At 32.0% G+C, this 23363-nt stretch overlaps 1 protein-coding gene across 1 annotated transcript in view; it reads right to left on the bottom strand.

Annotated features, from left to right (window-relative positions):
• Positions 1-775: 775 nt before the first annotated feature.
• The window catches only part of LOC126879169 (zinc finger protein 729-like), a 128469-nt gene continuing 105881 nt past the window's right edge, over positions 776-23363 (bottom strand). The window contains exon 2 of the mRNA XM_050642197.1: positions 776-5809. Within this exon, the coding sequence (XP_050498154.1) occupies positions 4752-5809 (1058 nt within the window). The 3' untranslated portion in view covers positions 776-4751. The remainder of the gene's footprint in view (positions 5810-23363) is intronic.

The following is a 23363-nucleotide window of genomic DNA, read 5'->3' as shown; positions in this document are numbered from 1 at the left end:
TGATTTTAAGTCCTTAATCTGATTACCAATTTGTCTACAATTTATGCAAGACCAGTCACATCCCTTCTCTTCATCATTAATCAGTTCAAGCTCATTTGCACTAATGTTAACACAAGTATGTCTAAATACTTTAGTACACACAGAGCATTTTAACATTAAATTTGGTTTGTATGATTTGCTGCAGCAAGAACATATTAAATTTGACGGCATATTTCCGAAAATACAGCTAACGATACGCTTATGTTCCTCCAAATACTTTAAAAAGAACAAGAAAAAAAAACAGACTGGAATGTGTTACCTTACTTTATGAATTCTTGTAATTAGCAAGCAATTAAAAATTCTAATATACCTGTTCCAAAACACTAATTGCAAATCACTTTTTAGACTAGTAAAAAGAAATCACAACAAATATCAAATATTAATACGTTGATTCGGTTATTAAAGAGATTCGATGTTGCTTCGATCGTGTCTCAACTACTCAAAAGACGTCTATATGACGTAATGTTCAACCACGTGTGTATATTCAACCAAAAACTGACGTTTCCTCGACGTTATATATGAATATGACGTATCTTGGTTGCCTGGGTTATCGTTAGCGGCTTTGGAACGTCTTTTTTGTCCTCTAGACATATCGAATTTCATTGATAAAATGCGCATTCCCACCGATTTCCACTTTGACTATAACCAGGCTTTTTTCTTAAAAAAACCAGTTGGTTTAAAGCAAGGTTTCAAGAATGTTGGTTTAAACCTGCCAACCCTGCTTATCAGAGCCGTGCGGTACATTTTTTCAATATGATGCAAGTCTTCGAAATGACCCCCCTTAAATATAACTATAAATGCAACTGCACAAATGAACATACTTTTATTTTAAAAACAAAACATAATTTAAATTAAATGAAATACGTATTAACATTAAATAACATTTACAAAAATTACAATTTTACCCTTCTGACTTGAATTTTGGCAAATTCGTCAATCAAATGTAGTCTAAAGTAGCAGCCAGTGAGGACTCTATTGAAATGAGTGCTAATTCTTTTAGTTTTGTTTGTCTTATGGAGCTTCGTAAACTGTTTTTAATAATTTTTAATTTTGAAAAACTTCTTTCCTCACTAACTACTTAGACAAGGAGTGTTAATAAAATTCTTAGCGATACAACTACATTTGGGTGTACAGAAATAGTTCAAAACTTCTAAAGGTTTCATTATGCACTATGTTAGATCTTCTAGAAGATCATTTGCCTGTATATTTGATTCTTTTTCTATTGAAAGTATTGAATGAAGATTCGTACAATATTTTTTTAGTGTTTTATCATTTATCTCCCCCAATTTAAAAATACACTTGTATCTGTCTTGCGATTTGTTACTGATTGCTGCAATAGACTAAGTGTCGATTTCTCATACCTGCGTTAATCTATGGTTCAGTTGAACCAGGTTCACCGGTGATCTGTAGTTTTGTTTGGAATGTATTTCTCATTGCACGTTCATGTCAGCGCTCGTTCTACCGCTTTCGAGAAAGGCCAATATATGGCAAAAGGTACAAAACTGTCGCCATTTTGAACTACCTTTTTTATGCTGTTCTTGAATAAAGTTAAATTTAAGTATTTATAGTCAAATAGTCATTTTAATAATTATAAATAAATATTATAAAAACAAAAATAATGTTATCGTTTATCGTTAGGCTTAATATAATAAAATAGGATATATTTATATTATGACAGCGTTTCGTGTTAATACAACGCATGCGTAGTCCATGAAATCATCTGAACTGAGTTCTGAAATCTTTGAACGGCCGAATTCCACCGTTCAAGTTTAAACTGCCATCGGTTGAACGTGCGAATTGAGAAAGACGATTTTGACTTTAAACTGACGTTTATTAGAAGTTCAGGTTAAACTGGAGTTGAACTCGATATGAGAAATTGGCCCTAAATGAAACCATTTCTCCAATTTTAAGTCAAAATAAGTTTATAGCTATCTTGAGTAATAAAATAATAGTCCCTGAAGTATGAATAATTACCAATTTTGTGATTTTTTGCTTTAAAATATTACAACAGAAAAAATAACAACAACTTGCGGCACATTTAAAAACAATGAAAACATTCTTACAAAGATTTGCAACAAGCGTTTAATAAGGATGACATTAATTTACTAAAAACACATGTTATAAATATGTAGTATAAAGGAATGATCAATGTTTGTAGATAAATATTGAAAAATCAGGTATAAGTAGAACCCGAAAATCCGAACTAATTGGGGGGGGGGGCAGCCTGTTCGGCTTCCGAAAAGTTCGGATTATCTGAAAGTTAGTCTAATTAAGAATTCAAAGCGCTTTCATTGTCGTTGATTTTAAGTCGCAAAACGTTCTCGCAAGAGTGTGTGGACAATATTTTTGGACTCAAGTTGACTACGAGAAACCGAAGTAAGTTTGTGTTTAACCTTTATATTAAGGGGGGGGGGGTATGGTTTGAAATCAACATATCAAGCACATTTTTGTGAATTTTTTTCGCAGCTATGGTAGAATTATTTTATTTTTAAATTAAACAAACATATTAAGTACAATTCAAAGAATATTTAAGAAAAAATTCAATCCAAAATATTAAAAAATAAGCCATTGGTGACAAATTTTGAGAGGCAGCTCAAAAAATAATGGATTTTGCGGTGGACATCAGAACTCATCACTGGATCACACGAAACAAAAAATTCAAAAAGATTTAATTAGCTTATAAGTTTCACGAGGTAACAACGTCGAGTTTTTTTTATTTATAATGATTTTTGAATTTTCGGTATCACTCAGAAGTCAAAAATACGAAATTTTTGATAAAAATTTTGTGAAAACCAACAGATTTAATATTGTTGAACAAAAAATAAGCACAAAACGAAAAATCTCTCGACGTTGTTACCTCACGAAATGTCTAAAGAAAATTTATGCAAAATTTCAGGTAGATCGGTCAAGTAGTTTTTCAGTTACAATATCCACCGCATTTAAAAAAGAAGTTATGAGAAAAATGCGTTTAAAGTTTTGACAACTGCATCTTCATCTTCTTATTTGTCTGCCAAATCGTAAAGTGATGAACATTGGAATATGTTTTTTGAATTGCGGAGTAATCTACAAAAGAGAAGGGGAACAGTTGTTTAACGTTTCTTACTACGGTCAAGCGTGCTGGCGCGAAGCCGCGGCAACACTCTGTATCTCGGGTAATTTTACTCCGATAAAACTGAAATTTTCAGAGAGTATTCTTGAAAGTATGCATTTTTATTTGAAATAATAAAAAAAATTAAATATTTCAAACCATACCCCCCCCCTTAAGCACTAGGTACGTATAAAGTATGTATTTATTTTTAAGAAATTTTAAATGTTCATAGTTCTACTATTCCTACATTGTTCAATTGTCTGGTTATACTCTATATAATAAACATGTTTTTCAGTTACTGTCTTAAATTTTTAAATTTTTTTCATTTTCCTTTGGTTCGGATTTGCGGGGCTCTACTGTATGTCGAAAACCTGTTCTAAAGAATGTAGAGTTGGCTCCCTTGTAGCCAAATGGCAAACCCATGTCCGCTGAAAATATAAAGGACCTTATAGATTTGTGTAAGTTAATCAATTCCCCAGGATGCCATGCATTTTTATGGATTTCTGAACAACATCGACTAGGAAGATTTGAAAGAAATTCGGTTAAATCCAGATTTCTAGATTGATGAAGATCAAATTGAGTAGGAACTTAATTTTAATTACTATTAGTAATGAAGTCGAATTCGCAATTTTTTCTTTGTATATATCATTTCGGAGGGATAGGCGATTATTACAAAATGACAAACTTGATACTTTTGAAATTTGTTAAAAATGTTCTAAGCCGCTGTAAGTTATTTTTGCAGTAAAACGTTTTTATTTATTTTGCTTTTGTCTTTTAATGTAGCCTGTAATTATTGAAATGTAAAAATTTGACAATAAAGACTTATTCAATATAAAGACTAAGTAGGTAAATACATTATGCTCATTTACTCTGAACAATAGGTATGTGGCTTATACTATGATTGCAGAACACCATCCAATTGCGTTTTCTGATTATTCAGGGTTTTCTCTTGTGTGTACATAATTTGAAAAGTGTTTTTAAACTACCTTTTTCGGTAAATTGCTTCAAATTTCACACTTATGATGCACTCTCAAATGCCTTTTCAAGTTACTTATCGATGGCTTAGTGTGAAAACCTCGTATCTCATTTTTTTTTTCGAAAATGACATTTCGGTGGTTTTAGTTTGAAAACCTTGTATCTCACGATTTACAACTGTTAGAAAAAATCCAAATACACTAGACTATTTTCTACAGCCGAAAAAAAAACACGTATATCAATTGCTCTCTTGATTTAGTGTGAATACCACGTATATTTATAACCAACATTTGGTACTTAATTTGGAGTATTTGTTTGAGAGATTCGACTTGGAGAAATGTTTTTTGTGAACAGTAAGAGGTAGTCCTGCATACAGAAACATATTTGGTAGAAAGCATATTTGTCTCAATGTGCTCGAATTAAAAATATGTAACAGTAATTTTTGTTTTTAGGTTATATTATGCAGAAAATCAGTTTTTGGCCTCTCCTGTAATTGTAATTTAATGAGATACGAGGTTTTCACACTAAGCCATCGTTATGTCTCTAAACTGCTTACAACAAACTTCACACTTATGATGTTTTCCCCAGTGTGCACTCCCAAATGTATTTTCAAAAGAGCCGCTGAAAAAAAAACGGCCTAAAACAAATTTCACACCTGAGGTTTTTCCCCAGTGTGCACTCTTAAATGTTTTTTCAAATAATCTGCCTGAGAAAATTGTTTAAAACAAATTTCACACTTGTAAGGTTTTTCTTCAGTGTGCATCATCAAATGCCTTTTCAAATGATCTCGTTCTCTAAACTGTTTAAAACAAATTTCACACTTATGAGGTTTCTCCCCAGTGTGCACTCTCAAATGTACTTTCAACTGACTTGCTCTAGTAAACTGCTTAAAGCAAATTTCACACTTATGAGGTTTTTCCCCAGTGTGTACTCTTAAATGTTTTTTCAAATCATCTGCCTGAGAAAACTGTTTAAAACAAATTTCACACTTATAAGGTTTTTCTTCAGTGTGCATCATCAAATGCCTTTTCAAATGACCTCGTTCTCTAAACTGTTTAAAACAAATTTCACACTTATGAGGTTTCTCCCCAGTGTGCACTCTCAAATGTACTTTCAACTGACTTGCTCTAGTAAACTGCTTAAAGCAAATTTTACACTTATGAGGTTTTACCCCAGTGTGCAAGACTAAATGTCCTTTCAAATCACTTGCATGCATAAACTCGTTAAAACAAAGTTCACACTTATGGGGTCTTTCCCCAGTGTGCGCTATCAAATGTCTTTTCAATTGACTTGCTTGAATAAAACTCTTGAAACAAATTTCACACTTATGAGGTTTTTCCCCAGCATGAACTTTCAAATGATTTTTAAGGTTACCTATAAATCTAAACTGCTTAGAACAAATTTCACACTTATGAGGTTTTTCCCCAGTGTGCATTCTCAAATGTATTTTCAAAAGATTTAGTATACTAAACCGCTTAAAACAAATTTCACACTTATGAGGTTTTTCTCCAGTATGAACTATCATGTGCTCAGTTAAATGACCTTTTCGAGTAAACTGTTTGAAACAAACTTCACATTTATGATGCCCTTTTCCAGTCACCACTTTTCTATTTTTATTTTCAGCATGTGGATTCATAGAATTTCCTTCGTGGGATGAATGTTCAGTTATGGTCTCCAAAATTTCCACTTTATCCTCATGGAGATAATCTAAAAATAAAACTGACTATAATATAAATATTTGTCTACCAGTGAAAACGAATGTAAAAATAAAGAAATGTAATGATCAACTTAAAGGTTAATAATAAAACGCAAGACAGCTGATGCATACTGAAGGACACAGTTATTAGGTTTGAGAAAGCTGTGTCTATCTTTTAGATGTATAATAATCAGCCTCCTTGTCTTTTAAGACATGCCTCAATGCATTCAATAAATCATATCAACACAAAAAAACCAATGCATTCAATATAATCACAATATTGTGATGTAAAGACAGTGGTGCACATGAAGGTTCCACAATGACCATGAAACTTCTATGAGTCACCACTTTACATATGACTTAGAAGTATGACCTACTACCGAATTTGTAGACTGTACCAGAATGATTCTCGTGTTTTGATAGAATGTACTTATATATAACAACGACCAAGAAGTTCGAACAGAGGTCTTATTAAAGTATAATGAAAGATAAAACAACAAATCAGGAGCTTGGAAGAGTAAGGGCGAACACACAAAATGGTCCTTTCAAAAACAGTCTTATTTTCCTCACATACTTTTAGAGAATGGGTCTGTAAATTATAAAACAGCATGTTTCGCCCTTCATACTCCTAAAATTCTGTAAGAAATAATATACCAATCCATTCATTTCACTCCGAACAAATTTTTAAAAAAGCACTGGATGAAGCAAACGAAGGAATAAAAATCAATGGAGAATTGACAAATAACATCCGATATGCGGACGATACAGTCGTACTTGCCAGTAGTATCGATGAACTTCAGTATCTTATGGACATGGTACAAAGAGCGAGTGAAGAAAGAGGACTTAACCTCAACATAAATAAAACAAAATGGATGCTGGTCAGCACAACACAAAAACCTGCCAGACAATTGAAAATAAAAAACCAACTAATTGGACTCGTTGACCCGTATATATACCTTGGAACAATCGTCAACTCGAAATGGGATCAAACAACCGAAATACGATCTAGAATTGAAAAGGCCAGAGCAACATTTAACAACATGAAAAATATATTCACCCATTCCGACATATCTCTTCCACTAAAAATACGGCTGCTAAAGTGCTATGTATTTCCAGTCTTGGTGTATGGCGCAGATGCATGGACACTGACAGAAACATTAATTAGAAACCTGGAGGCATTCGAAATGTTGGTGTATCGACGTATCCTCAAAATATCCTGGACGACTCACACCACCAACGTAGAGGTACTGCGCCGAATGGGAAAACAAAAAGAGATCTGTTTCACAATTAAGAAACGGAAACTTGAATACCTCCGTCATATTATGAGACATGATAAATATCATATACTCCAACTGATAATACAGGGTAAAATAGAAAGCAAACGCGGACCCGGAAGAAGAAGACACTCATGGCTTCAAAACTTACCGCCAATGGTTTGGACTAACATCGATCGAGTTATTCAGAAACGCCGCAAACAAAATTAAATTGCTATGATGATAGCCAACGTCCGCAACGGACAAGGCACATGAAGAAGAAGAAGAATCCATTCATGTCCGAAACTGGACTGCATAATCTTCCAGAAGAGCAAGGGCGAACCCACAGGCTTTCATTGGGTTTTCGTTAAGGTTCGCCCCCTCACCCCTGTAACCCGCCGTTGTTTCTGTAGCTTTAGTTGTTCGCTCTTACTATTCTAACATGTTTGTAAACTTTACATCAGTTTTCCCGAAACATGGTATTTGCAGTTCCCCCTTACTCTTCCAAGCCCCTGAAATAGTCTATATAGTGAAATATGTAGTATTTTTTAATATCTTTTTTCTACTCTCATACTATAATCTATCAATTATGATGTCATTACCTGTATCATAATGAACTTCAGTATGATACAGATTTTTATTAAGATACAGATTTTTAACCAATAGAATCGCGATAAAGGTCAAATACATACGCTTTGACAGTTATCAATATGTAAACAAACTGTCAAACTACTTAAAATTAATAAAGGGCCTAGCCGGTTAAGATGATGAAAAGTGCCCCCAACTCGATTCGAATTCCATGTAGGTCACCGTTTAGCATATATAGTGAAACTAACTTTCTGAAATTTTTAGCCCCCTAGGTGGTCATGTGACCCACCTAGAGCCTAATTAGGCTTTTTATGTTTTTATTTTTTATCTCAGCCGCATCGAGAACTAGCGAAAAACTTTAAATAAAAAATTTATAAGATTTAAAAAGTTCTATGCGAAATTTTTTTTTTATTTTTGGCGGGAAATTTAAATTTTAGAACGATTTTAAAATTTTAGATGAGTATAAAAAAATAACTAAGACATTCGTTTTCACGAAAAAAATATATAACGTGTATTTTTGCATAATGTTTCACCCTGAATTTTTTCAAATTTTTAAAATTGGTGAAACGCACCTTTAAAAATAAACAACCGCATTTTTTCGGATTTTTGATACAATTTTATACATATTTTTCAAAAAAGGTAACGCCGTCACTGGAGTAGGTAAAAAACTGAAAAATAATTGGGGTTTGCTTAATAAAAATTTTTTGTAACGCCATCCATTTTCAAGATACAGGGCGTTGAAGAAAACAAAATTTTACACATTTTTTACGATTTTGCCGAAACTACTGGCAACATTGTACTTGGCGGGTTTTAAGAGGTATTTATTGTGCATGTTCTGACATACAATTAAGGATTTGATATTCATCAATGGCGCGCTTATGGGTAATGGTCTGAACTTTTCAAAGAAAAAAGGGTAGTACGCCACTGACATATTTCAAATCAACAATTATTTTCGAATTGCTCATTCAATGTGCGATAAAAAAATTATTTTCTCATTTTTTTCATACGAGGCGCTGTTTTGCTGCAAAAAAATAAAATATCTTAACGCTTCCAAAGTATTCGAATTAGTTTTTATAATGGATGTACGAGTTTATGTAGATGTAGAAACTACTAATAGAAGTTCGAATACTTTGTAAGTGTAAAGATGTTTTATTTTTTGAATAAAAATGGCGCGTCGTATGAAAAAATAGGAAGAAAGATTTTTTGTCACAAATTGAACGAGGAATTCAAAAAGGATTGTTAATTTGAAATATGTCAGTGGCGGATTATCTTTTTTCTTTAAAAAGTTCAGACCATTACCCGTATGCGCGCCAATGATAAATATAAAATTCTTAATTGTATGTCAAAAAATGCACAACAACTACCTCTTAAAACTCGCCAAATTTTATTACAATGTTGCCAGTAGTTTCGGCAAAATCGTAAAAAATGTGTAAAATTTTGTTTTCTTCAACGCCCTGTATCTTGAAAATGGATGGCATTACAAAAATTTTTTATTAAGAAAACCCTAATTATTTTTCAGTTTTTTATCTATTCTAGTGACGGTATTACCTTTTTTTAAAAAACCATGTATAAAATTGTATCAAAAAACGAAAAAAAAAACGAAAAAATGCGGTTTTTATTTTTAAAGGTGCGTTTCACCAATTTTAAAAATTTGAAAAAATTCAGGGCGAAATATTATGCAAAAATACACGTTATATATTTATATTTTTTTTTCGTGAAAACGAATGTCTTAGTTATTTTTGATACTCATTTAAAATTTTAAAATCGTTCTAAAATTTAAATTTCCCGCCAAAAATTAAAAAAAAATTTCGGACAGAAATTTTTAAAGCTTACAACTTTTTTATTTAAAGTTTTTCGCTAGTTCTCGATGCGGCTGAGATAAAAAATAAAAACATAAAAACCCTAATTAGGCTCTAGGTGGGTCACATGACCACCTAGGGGGCTAAAAATTTCAGAAAGTTAGTTTCACTATATATGCTAAACGGTGACCTATATGGAATTCGGATCGAGCTGGGGTCACTTACCCGGCTAGGCCCTTTGAATATATTTTTTGTTGTGAATGATCATAGAAAAAATAGTGTATACAAATTGCATTTAATTCTCATTATGGAACTCGTACTCTATACGAAACTCGCCGCATACGGCTCGTTTCGTATCCCACATACTCGCTTCATAATGACGATCATTAAATGCTCGTTATCAGTAAATACATATACCTACAGTTTTGACAGAGTGGAAGAATTTACCTACCATGGCGTGAAAGTAAAGGAAAATGGACATGAAGATAAAGAAATAGAATCCAGAATTACAAAAGGCAACCAGAAATACGGAATGTTGAGATCCCTAATGAAGTCTAGTTATTTTCAAGAAAAACAAAAGAAAGAATTTACAAGTCAGTGATTAGAGCTACGGTTGGATATGGAGCTGAATTCTCCGATCAGTTTACGGAGGCATAAATACACAAATGGGATGGAGAAGAAGGACAAATAAAGAGTTGGAAGAGCTGTACACGAAACCAAAAATCAGCGCAATAATAAAGGCGCGCATAGAATAAGATGACTGGGACATGTGCAAAGATTGGAACACCATAGAATGACCAGGATGATATTGAACAGGAAATCAGTCGGGGACAAAAAGGAAAGGAAGACTCCGTAAAAGATGGTTTAACAGCGTCCAAACAGATTTACGTGAATTAAAAATAGATAACTGGAGAAACAAGGTAGGGAGATACGCTACTGGTGATTGTTTACACACGTGTGAATTTGTGCTCCGTATTAAAAACTCGAAATACGGGGATAATACGGACTGATAAAATACGTACTAGTGATCATTGGCGAATTAAATACCCAAGAAGTGGATTGCAGGTGAGAATAGCCTAGAGAATAACTTATAAATATAATAATTACTAAAAAGACTTGAAACTAGACATATAGACAGCACACATTACAGCAGTGGCGTGCTGAGATAAAGGCAAATAAATCAGGATGAACATGACTAATGAAGAAATTATGCAATTTAAGGAAATTATCAAGGAATTAATAAACGAGACTACAGCTGAAATTATGAAAGATACGAAGGAACTGATTAACGAGGTAAATGAAATGAATAAAATATACAGAGAAGAAATAAAACAGCTAAAAGAGGAAAATTTGAAGATAAAACAGGAAATGGTAGAATTGCGAGTTAAAATGATTAAAATTGAAGAAATAGAAGAAAGGCTAGAAGTAGCTGATAGGAAAGACAGAAAGAACAATATTATTATAAGCGGTCTGGAAATTCCAAATGCTACAGAAAAGGAAATGGAAGACAATGTAAAACATTTTTTCGAAAACCAGTTAAAGATAAAAATTTCTGTCCCAAAAATAAAGGAAATAAAGGAGAAGACATACCTGATTAAAGTAGAGAATTTTGCACAAAAATTGGAGATAATGAAAAACAAAGCTAAATTAACTAGGGGGGAATATAATCAAGTATATATAAATAACGACTTGACCCAAAACGAAAGAAAAATTCAACAAAAACTGAAGGAAATTGCAAAACAAAAAATAGAAGAAAGGAAAACAGTAAAAATTGGATACCAAAAACTTATAATCAATGGGCAGAAATGGACTTGGAATACAAAAAGCAGCGAATTGGAAAGGGATAATGCCAATACAAAAAACTGGACAAATTAACTGCAAGGAAAAGCAAGTGCAAGGACCATAAGGAAACGACAAGGCAAGAAATAGGTAATGACAATGGCAAACAGGATAAGAAAAATATTTGGAGACTAGCAACGTGGAATATCAGAGGACTAAATGGTAAAGAAACAGAATTGAGCTACGAGTTCGATAAAAACAAAATAGAAATATTAAATCCAACAGAACAGAAATACCTTAATATTATGAACCCACAACCTCCTAAATTATACTCTTTTATTAAACTACACAAACCTGACCACCCAATAAGACCTGTAGTTTCTTTTTATACAGCTCCGTCATATAAAATTTCAAAAAAACTGTCAGATATTATTACAGAATACACTAAATTTTCACCTAAATTCACCGTAAAAAATACACTAGAACTAGTTAATAAAATACAACATTTTCAATTGCCCAAAAACTCCAGACTAATTTCATTTGACGTAAAAAATCTTTTTCCTAGTGTTCCTCCTACAGAAACTTTTGTTTTAGTTAAGAATCTTTTAGACCATAATAGTACAAATCCGATCATTGCATCTGAAATTTTACACCTTCTTGAAATTTGCATAAATCAAGACTATTTTGAATTCAATAATCAAATATACACAAACAACAGTGCAGGACTTATTATGGGTAATCCTCTAAGCCCATTGCTATCAGATATATTTATGAACCAACTTGAAACAACAATTTCTAATCATCCCGTATTTAAACAGTTCTTATATTGGTGGAGATACGTGGATGATATACTAGTATGCTTTACAGGAACTAACAGACAACTTGACCAATTTCTATCATATATTAATTCACTTCATAATAATATTGAGTTTACAGTAGAAACAGAACAGAATAACTCTATAAACTTTCTAGATGTAACGATTTCCAGACTACACAACAAACATGAGTTCTCCATATATCATAAACCTACCCATACTGACACAACTATACACAATTCATCATCCCATCCTACACAACACAAATTAGCAGCCTACCATAGCATGATACATAGACTGACAGAAATTCCCATGACAAAAAATAACTTCGAAATAGAACTAAACATCATTAAACAAATAGCAGTAAACAACGGCTATAACGAACAAACAGTTAACAAAATTTTAAACCAAAAACTCCATAAGAAAGCCCTGAAATTAGTGTATCCACCACCACAGAAAGAACCCAGTACCTTCTGCTCTCTCACATATACTGGCAAGATAACAACAACAATAGCCAGATACATAAAAAAGAAAGGAATAACACCAGCTTTCAGAACTAACAACAACTTAAGCAAATATATTAAGAACAATAAAAGCCGAAAGAGAAAGCAACTACAGAGTGGTGTGTACAAACTAACTTGTGGTGACTGTCCGAAAACGTACATCGGTCAAACTGGCAGAACTTTTGACAAACGGATAGCAGAACACAAAAGGGCATTCAACAATAGAAAAACAGACACTTCTACATACGCACTTCACCTTCTAGATCATAATCATTCTTTCAATGAAGAGTTTAAAATTCTACATATTCAAAATAAAGGCCTTAAGCTATCTTTTTTAGAATCTATGGAAATTAATAAACTGAAAAATACAGATATAATTCTGAATGACCAACTCGAGACAAACAGCTCCCCACTCCTCAACCTCTTCAGTTGAAGATTAAAAAGGCAAACACATTGTAAACTATATTACTTGAGAAAGGCACTCCGCCGAAACAGCTGTAGTCACTTAGATATAATAAATTTTGTGGAAGTATAGAAAACAAACGTTTTCAGTTTTTTATTGTTAGAGAAATATTAGGTATTACAGAAACAAAAAAGAAAGGAATTGGTGAAATATACCTAGAAGGCGGTCATTTTATTATATATAGCGGGGTTCCACCGGAAAAGAGAGCAGCTGCAGGAGTAGGTACTATAATTAAAAAAGAAAAAGTAATAAATATACAGGACTGGAAAGGCTGGTCAGAAAGAATAGTCGCTCTTGAGATGAAAGATGAACAGGGAGAGCCACAGACAATAATTACGGCATATGGACCCGATGAAAATGAGAAAAAAGAAGTCAAAGAAAAATTCTGGACAGACCTAAATATAGCAATAGAAAACAGTAAAGGGCGAATTTACGTCATTGGAGACTTCAACGGAAGAGTAGGAATCAAAGATGAGACAGTAACGGATGTAATTGGAAGGTACGGTGAAGAAGTGAGAAATGATAATGGAAAACGGTTAATAGAATTCTGCGTACTAAATAATTTAATAGCAACAAACACACACTACCAACACAAAGACATACATAAATTTACTAGGCAAGGACCAAGAGAATCAGAAAAGTCAATAATCGATTACATACTAGTAGAACGCGACAATCGAAAGGTAATTCAAGACGTTAGAGTCCGAAGAGGACCAGAAATAAGTAGTGACCATTATTTGTTGGAAGCTAGAATAAAGAAAAAAAAATCCCGACACTGAAAAGTAAAAGGGACTCAAAAGACTATATATATATATATATATATATATATATATATATATATATATATATATATATATATATATAATATATAGAAACAAGGTATTAGACAGAAGAGAATGGAGAGGAGTGGTCAGAAGAGCGCAAGAGAAATTGTAACACAAGAATGTGCCATGAACTGTAAAATGAGGGCTCTAGAGCTCTCTATATGTATATATTACATAACGTTGTCATATTATGTTAAATACTGCACTTTTCAGGAGACAAAAAAGGACTAAATAATATTAACTGTGAGTAGTGTTTTTCTTTAAGTTATGGCTTTTACATATGCATCGTCTTTTGTTTTTAAGTATATCTTCTAATTTAGAGAAAAACACTACTTAAACAGTAAATATTATTTAGTTTTCTTGTCTCCTGAAAAGTGCACTATTTAACATATGGCATTTTGCATTAACACCAACGATAATGTATTTTTCTACGGCCGTGCTAAAACAGCCACTCTCACGCACGCATTTCGTTTCCGAAAGTTACACTTGCGTGCGGGAAAGTAGAATACCTTCTAATATGGCATTATAATATACTAAAATACATGCAATAAACTAATATTTAGATATTATTTATTAATTTATTTCAAATGTATCTTATTGTGTTCATGTTTTAACGAAATTAACGCAATAATTCGATGAAATAAAATTATTTTGACATAATATTTAAAAGTCAAATCAGTAGAAAAATGGTCGTCCTGGAAACCAATATCGTCGTCGTGGTAACTCATTATATTGAACATTTGGTTTTGACAACCTTGTCAAAGAAATAATTTGTGTATTTTCACTCCTAAATAAAAATTAATATGACTATTTTTTGTGGCTTTTTTTCAAACGTACGGCCCTAGAAAAAATATTGTTCTTAACTCATGCGGAAAGTGTCTTCCCCGCACTCGACTGCTTGCCCGAACTCCGCTATCGCGTCGTTCGGGTCAACGGCAGTCTTGTGCACGAAAGTATCACTTTCCGCACTAGTTATACCCCAGGCTGTGGGTGAAAAATAGGTCGATTTCAGGATATAATTCAGGAATTTTTGAAACCTATCAGGTGTTGTAAAAGACGATGCCAGGAATAGCTTCTACTAAAATGTAACCAAAAATATTGTGCGCTTTTTTTTTAATTGCGATTTTCATTTGTTAAATTTGCAATTTTTAAATATTTTTAATTTTGCAGCTTAGGATATCGATTTTAGAGAAAAGCGTTTTAATAGAAAGTTGTAGTAAATTAAAAAACCTACAATTTGAGCTATGGTAAGTTTAATTTCGTTTATTGATTATTGCAAAACAGCCTGCGAAAGGTCCAAAATGGCCGTTTTTTACAATTGCATTATTTATTGTACAAATAATTTTTTTTATTTTTTAAAGCTTTAAAATGAAGATCTTTCAATTCCAGACATAAAAAAAATTGTAAAGCCCAATTAACGAATTTGTTGCGTAGATATTATAAATTGTTTATCCCAAGAGGTCAATTGTCGAAATAACTTTTTGAAAAAAAAATCGTAGAGTGTTGGTGAAACATCCAATCTCCTTCTAAAGAGTTATATTTTCATATTCGGATGTAAATAAATGCGTAACACATTTTAAACCTCTAATTTTTGGGTTTGAAAATAAGGGGGCAAATTTCGTTATAAACATTTAGAGCTGAAACGGGTATGTACATCTTATGAGTTTTTAACTTACAGATTATTGCTGCTGAAGATGAAACAAAGCTTTATAAAAAAATAAAAAATTTCTACGACCAACTGAAACCGAGATAATTTTTGGGTTTGAAAATAAGGGGGCAATTTCGTTATAAACATTTAGAGCTGAAGCGGCCCTGTACATCCTATGAGTTTCTAACTTACAGATTATTGTTGCCGAAGACGAAATGAAGATTTATAAAAAAATAAAAATTTTCTACGACCAAGTGAAGCCGAGATAATTGTGTTTTTTTTCTTAAATCGTAGTGCCTTTATTTATAACAATTAAGAAATTATTTTACGTCATTCCCTAAAGAAAGACTTATATTATCTTAAAATAAAAATTATTATAAAATATAATTACACTTAATTATTAAAAATTATATTTAAAATCGGTGCTTTTGCGAGCGGCCCAATTTTGCAAATCGCCCGGCTCGCTTCAAATCCGCGCGCTCGGAAAATTTTTACGTAACTTGTATTAAAATTTGACAAAAATATACAGTCTATTTACCACTGTATTTGTTTTTCTTGATAAACTTTTATATATGAAATCTCATTTCTGAAGAAATAATATTACAAAAATGATACATATTATAATATGAAATATATAACTATATTTTTCATTTTTTTATTGTTATATAAGTATAATAATAATGTTACTTCTTATTATACAATGTAAAAATTTTTCTTCTTGTAGTGACTATCCGTTTTGGATGTTGGCGACCATCATGGCAATCTGTACTTGCACACTAAATCGGTACTGCTGCTCTAAAAAGATTTGTAGTTGTTTTGTTGAACGACGTACGTAATTTTCCAGCAAGGCAATCCTTCGCCTTCCTGGTTCTTTTTAGAGCAGCAGTATCGATTTAGTGTGCAAGTAGATTGCCATGATGGTCGCCAACATGCAAAATGGATAGTCTCTACAAGAAGAAAAAGTTTTATATTGTATAATAAGAAGTAACATTATTATTATTATATTTATATAACAATGAAAAAATTAAAAATATAGTTATATATTTCATATAATATAAATATGTATCATTTTTGTAATACACAATGGTAATACTATTTCTTCAGGAATGAGATTTCACATATAAAAGTTTATCAAGAAAAATAAATACAGTGGTAAATAGACTGTATATTTTAATGGTAATATTATTAAATTGTTTTCTATGAAAATTTAATACAAGTTACGTAAACATTTTCCGAGCGCGCGGATTTGAAGCAAGCCGGGCGATTTGCAAAATTCGGCCGCTCGCAAAAGCACCGATTTTAAAAATAATTTTTATTAATTAAATATAAATATATTTTATAATAATTTTTATTTTAAGATAATATGTCTTTCTTTAGTCAATGACGTAAAATAATTTCTTAACTGTTATAAATAAAGGCACTACGATTTAAGGAAAAAAAAACAATTATCTCGGCTTCAGTTGGTCGTAGAAAATTTTTATTTTGTTTATAAATCTTCGTTTCGTCTTCAGCAACAATAATCTGTAAGTTAGAAACACATAGGATGTACAAGGCCACTTCAGCTCTAAATGTTTATAACGAAATTTGCCCCCTTATTTTCAAACCCAAAAATTATCTCAGCTTCAGTTGGTCGTAGAAAATTTTTATTTTTTTATAAATCTTCGTTTCGTCTTCAGCAACAACAATCTGTAAGTTAAAAACTCATAGGATGTACAGGGCCGCTTCAGTTCTAAATGTTTATAACGAAATTTGCCCCCTTATTTTCAAACCCAAAAATTAGAGGTTTAAAATGTGTTACGCATTTATTTACATCAGAATATCAAAAATATAACTCTACAGAAGGAGATTGGATGTTTCACCAACACCCTACGATTTTTTTTCAAAAAGTTATAGCCTTCGACATTTGACCTCTTGGGATAAACAATTTATAATATCTAAGCAACAAATTTGTTAATCTGGCTTTACAATTTTTTTTATGTTTGGAACTGAAAGATCTTCATTTTAAAGATTTAAAAAATAAAAAAAATTATTTGTACAATAAATAATGCAATTGTAAAAAACGGCCATTTTGGACCTTTTACAGGCTGTTTTGCAATAACCAATAAACGAAAATAAACTTACCATAGCTCAAATTGTGGGTTTTTTAATTTACTACAACTTTCTATTAAAAAGTTTTTCTCTAAAATCAATATCCTAAGCTGCAAAATTAAAAATCTTTAAAAATTGCATTTTTAACAAATGAAAATCGCAATTAAAAAAAAATCGCTCAATATTTTTGGTTACATTTTAGTAGAAGTTATTCCTGGCATCGTCCTTTACAACACCTGATAGGTTTCAAAAATTCCTGAATTATATCACGTTTTTTCACCCACAGCCTGGGGTATTAGGAAAATAACTATTTTAATAGACAAATTATATAACATTGTATATTGTAAAAAAAATGTAATATGAGTATTTCACGCCCAGGGCCTACATGGCCTGTTCAGCAAAATAAATAATAAAGTAATATTAACACAGATGACTTTGTTATAAATTTTGTTATTGTCGCCATCCTTTTTTTTTCCTTTTCTACTGTCGTCGGAATAAAATGGAATATTAAAGTCTTGTATTTTTATTTTATATTATTAACACAGTTTCAGTTCGGTTTTAAAGGGGTATTTTTAATAATTAGTTATAACCTATGACTGCAAGATATTTAGATATTATTCAAATGCAACGAATTGTGAGGTGGATCAACTAGAAGTTGCAGGCCCGCCGGCAAGGGGGATCAGGGAGGGTCCGCCGACCTCCCCTGGATAATTACAGCTTAAGAAAAATATCCAAAAGCTACCTTTTTTTATTGCGCTTCTCACAAGCTAAATTTAGTAATTAATGGCCTAAATAGGATACCTAAATATCCAAAAGCTACCTTTTTCTATTGCGCTTCTCACAAGCTAAATTTGGTAATTAATGACCTAAATAGGATACAGGATATTCATAACACCGCTGCGACCATCAAAGAGATAATCAATTTCTTTCGAGATAGTAAATTACTAGGAAAATACGTTCCTAGTTTACCACTATTTTCGGAATCGCGTTTAGACCTGGATCCCGCGTAAGAAAGAAAAGTTGATTAATAGCAAGCTGAAAATTTGTTAATAGCTTAACGGTGTCTAGTCGGACAAACTTTGATGCACGGGAACACTGGAACAGGGGAAGTTTTAACTGTGGAGCATGATAAACATGTCGTCCTGACAAGTTTATGATTGTGAAAAATAACAAGTTGTTTTTAAGTTTATTCGATAGCCAACGTTATGTAATATATGCGAAAATGTTTGTCCGACAAAAATGTTGGGCATTTTATTGAGTCCGACACGTAGAACATGTCACATCACAAGAATTATGTTGGTGATGAATAGCAGTCTGATTTTTGCATGAGAGTTTAATGAAAGGTTAAAAAAGTAATTGCAAGTTCTGTCCGACAAAATTAATGGGAAGTTTTCGTAGTCGGACATTCTAAACAGGTAAGATATAGACAAAAATGCTGGTGATAAATAGCTTTCCGACAAAGACGAAATTTAATTAAGTAAATTATTCCTTACCAAGAATGACTGTTGTCGGAAAAAAATAAGAGGTAGATTTTGTAGTCGGACAATTTAAAAAAATAATTTTTGAAATTTCAATAAGGGGTGATTATTCTATGTCAAAAGTACCTGCAATCAATTACAATCGATATCTTTCGATTTATGTCAACATCATTTAGATACCTCACTGTAATACATTTATAGTAGATCAGGCAAATTATATTATGGATTGAGTGGTCTAGCTATCTTTGTCTGCCACATGCGCGGGATCGCTTGGTTAAAAGAGATAGATAGACCACCTATAGACTTTTTGCACTGTATTCCCTGTTTACCCTTATGTCTATGAATACATTTCCTTCTTCTTCTCTTCATTTGAATGGCCTTAATACATTTCCATTTAAGAAAAACTGTCACTTTTGACAATAATTCATAATTAATTGCAATCGTAACTTCAAATTTAAACTAATCGATTTATTTTGGCAGCAAATTATTTCTTGCCATGTGACATATTAATTACATTATTATTTCATTTGTAGAAAGTTGAGAAAAATTACGTTATACAATTTTAGTAATAATTTATTTAGGTACCCTTTTTCAATCAAGCAAAGCATTATAGCACGAAGAATGATATTCAATAGAACTTTCACAATTATCTGGCAACTGAACCTCATTGAATTGATGACCAAGTATTTTACTAACTTTGTAAAATGTTCGAAAATTACTCAAAAATGTTCCGTTGAATGGTTTCACTTTTGATTTGGCGACTTAAAATTTAAACTGTTGACACTCAAAAATAGACCAAAAACACTCCATAGTTAATATAAATTTTAATTTCCAACACACGTGGCAAACAGAAACTCAGAGACCATGTACTTTCAAATACTACTTTGTATAGCACAAAGTGTCACTCTGACAAATGCAGCCTTCTAATACATACTTCTAAGCATAATGTGTCATATTTACGTCTATTCTTATAAGCACCGAAGTTTTAGACTCTTCACATTTTTCAATGTCGTTTACAGGGTTAAGATTTGAGTTTGGAAAAAAATGTATACAACGTTTTTTGTAGGAAATTCTCCGTACTTTCTGATGCGCCTAATTAGAAAACCCTAAGAGATTGCTTTCACATGTTCTTTGACATTTTTTATTGTCATTTTGAGAATATCTAGAACAAACTCCACTCAAAAAAATAATTGTTTTGCAATATATACATGCATTGATACTTACCTCACTGTTTTTGGAGCGTGCATGTATATATATGCACATGCAAATATGAGAATATAAATAATAATATACAACTAAAATAGCTTTATCAATATGTGACTAAGTGATTCTGAAAAAATGTTTTTTATTTATTTCCTTCGATTTGTCCAAACTTTTTGTCTGACATATAACTTTTTGCGTTACAAAATATAATTTGTACATAAACAAATCAAAATTAGCTTGCTATTTATCACCAACATTTTTGTCTATATCTTACATGTTTAGAATGTCCGACTAGGAAAATTTCCCATTCATTTTGTCCGACAGAACTTCCAATTGCTTTTTTAACCTTTCATTAAACTCTCATGGAAAAATCCAGACTGCTATTCATCACCAACATAGTTCCTTTGATGTGACATGTTCTACGTGTTGGACTCGTTAAAATGCCCAACCTTTTTGTCGGACAAACATTTTTTCATATATTATATAACGTTGGCTATTGAATAAACTTAAAAACAACTTGCTATTTTTCACCATCATAAACTTGTCAGGACGACACGTTTATCATGATCCACCGTTAAAACTTCCACTGTTTCAGTGTTCCCGTACATCAATGTTTGTCCGACTAGACACCGTTAAGCTATTAACAAATTTTCAGCTTGCTATTAATCAACTTTTTTTTCTTACGCGGGATCCAGGTCTAGTTGGTCAGCAAAATATACATCTATTAGTAGAGTGTTTGCTTCAAATTTTGTAGAAATCACAAACGCCCTTGACACACTAGCGTTTAGTTCAGATGTTAATATACAAACAAGAACAAAAGCTAATCAGCTTTTGACGAGCGTATCGTTTGTTTGCTTGTTTATTATGGCAAAATATTCAAGTAAATTGGAACCAATTTGTAATATATTGCAATCTAAAGAAATGGACTTACTTTTGGTAAAAAAGCATGTAGACGAACTTCTTCAGATATTGAAGCCACAAAGAAATGATCCAGATAAGTATGTTCATGAAATATATGAAAAATGTGTGGATTACGCCAATAAATTTAAATTAGAAATTACAGTACCACGAATAGCACCTAAACAAACACAAAGAGCTAACTATGTATTTATTAAATGGATCTTAAGAATACTATACAGGGGTGGGCAAAGTGCGACCCACGGGCCACATGCGGCCCTTTAGACATTTTTTGCGGCCCGCGGAAAAAAAGTGAATTATTTTCATTTAAAATTTTTTAAATTATTGCTAATATTGATAATTAAATTCAGCAATTAGACCAGTAATCACATATGGTGCTGAAGTAATGTGTCTGATATAGAAACAGGAAGAAAGATTGAGGAATTTAAAGAGGAAAATAATTCGGAGGATAGCAGGCCCACTGAACTTAGGTAATAATGAATTTAAAAAATTCATGAACCACGAAGTAAGAGAATTTTTGAAAGGAGAAGACATCGTCAGATTTCTCAAGGCACAGAGACTCAGATGGATGGGACATATAGAAAGGAGAAATCCAGAAGCCGTTATCAAAGAAATTACCAAATAGAGACCTGTATCAAGCAGACCACGAGGAATGCGAGGACACGAGGACCTTAAGAAGATGGGAGTTTGAAAATGGGTAACCACAAGCAAAAACAGCTACGAATGGAGAAAAATTGTAGAAGATGCCAAGTCACACAACCAATTATTATCTAATTGTTAACCACAAACCAAAATGTTAATGCGGACTGATTCACCGCGACAAATGAATCGGAAGAGTCCAAACAGGGCGGCAATCACTCCTCTAGTAGTGTAGATGCCATGATGATCATAATTAAATATAGTGCAGCTATTAATTAATACTTTCGCAGCGGGTGATTTTTCCACAAATTTTCAAAATAACGCAGGCAATTATTTGGCTTTTTGGCACAGAGATGTATCGGCTTTCTCAATGAAATCCGTGAAATTTCTGAAACTGTGTGGAAAATTTTAAATTAACCCGTAACCACCTAGTAAGTGTAACAACTGACGGAGCACCAAATTTAAGAGGAGCAAATATTGTAAAGTTGAGAATACTTAAAGATCACGTTCAACAGTTTCCAGAAGCTAATTTATTATTCTTCACTGCATAATTCATCAGCAGGTACCTATTGTGCAAAAATGTTTTGCAAGTAGACATTTCAATTCGTCATTTCAATTATAACTAATATTGTTAATTTTATTCGTTCAATACGTTTAATCATCGTGCATTCACAGCATTTTTGGAAGAGTTAGAAACAGAACATACTGATGTCTTATACCACAATCGACAATCATATTCGATGGTTAACACTTTGACGGACATAACGTCTATAGACGTCTAATTTCTATTGATGACACAACGTCTATAGACGTCTAATTTCCATTGATGTAGCTTATACATTTGACGAACTGTCCGTCAACGTGTTAAGTTTAGAAAATGTCAACGGACACAACGTCTATAGACGTCTAATTTCCATTGATGTAGCTTATACATTTGACGAACTGTCCGTCAACTTGTTAAGTTTAGAAAATGTTGTTAAAATATGCTGTGAATTAGTGGAGGAAATTATGTACTATAATTTTAGAAATTAAACACTGCAACAAAGTTGCTAAATTTATAAGTTTTGAACGCAAAATTAAACTTTTATAATGAAACTCAAACTATTCATTGATCCTATAGAAAAGAAAGAATTCGTCCAATTATATTTTCCTCATTAAAATCATTAAATAATGTAGCAGAAAATAAATTTAAAATTTATGAAGAAAATCTTTGTAATTTGCTGACGGAATTTGTAAATGGTATCAAAGATTTTGAAGATATGTATATCATTTTCACAGTCACAGATTATCACAATTTAAGTTTGAAATTAAATTTATTTGAAGTTTCGATTTCTACTTCGAAAATCGTTATCAAAATACAAAACATTAATAAGTTAAACTAATTAAATAAATGCTTAATTTATTAATGTTTTGCATTTTGATAACGATTTCCGAAGTGGAAATCGAAACGTCAAATAAATTTAATTTCAAACTTAGTAAATGGTGGCTTATTCTAAAATAAAATACTAAATTGGATAATATGCAGCAAGGAAATAGCTTCAGAAGAATATTAGTGAAAAAAGAAATT

This window comes from Diabrotica virgifera, chromosome 1 (genome assembly GCF_917563875.1).
Source record: "Diabrotica virgifera virgifera chromosome 1, PGI_DIABVI_V3a".
Taxonomy (NCBI): domain Eukaryota; kingdom Metazoa; phylum Arthropoda; class Insecta; order Coleoptera; family Chrysomelidae; genus Diabrotica; species Diabrotica virgifera.
Note: the sequence above shows the minus strand (reverse complement) of the source record. Positions and strands in the feature narration are given on the sequence as shown.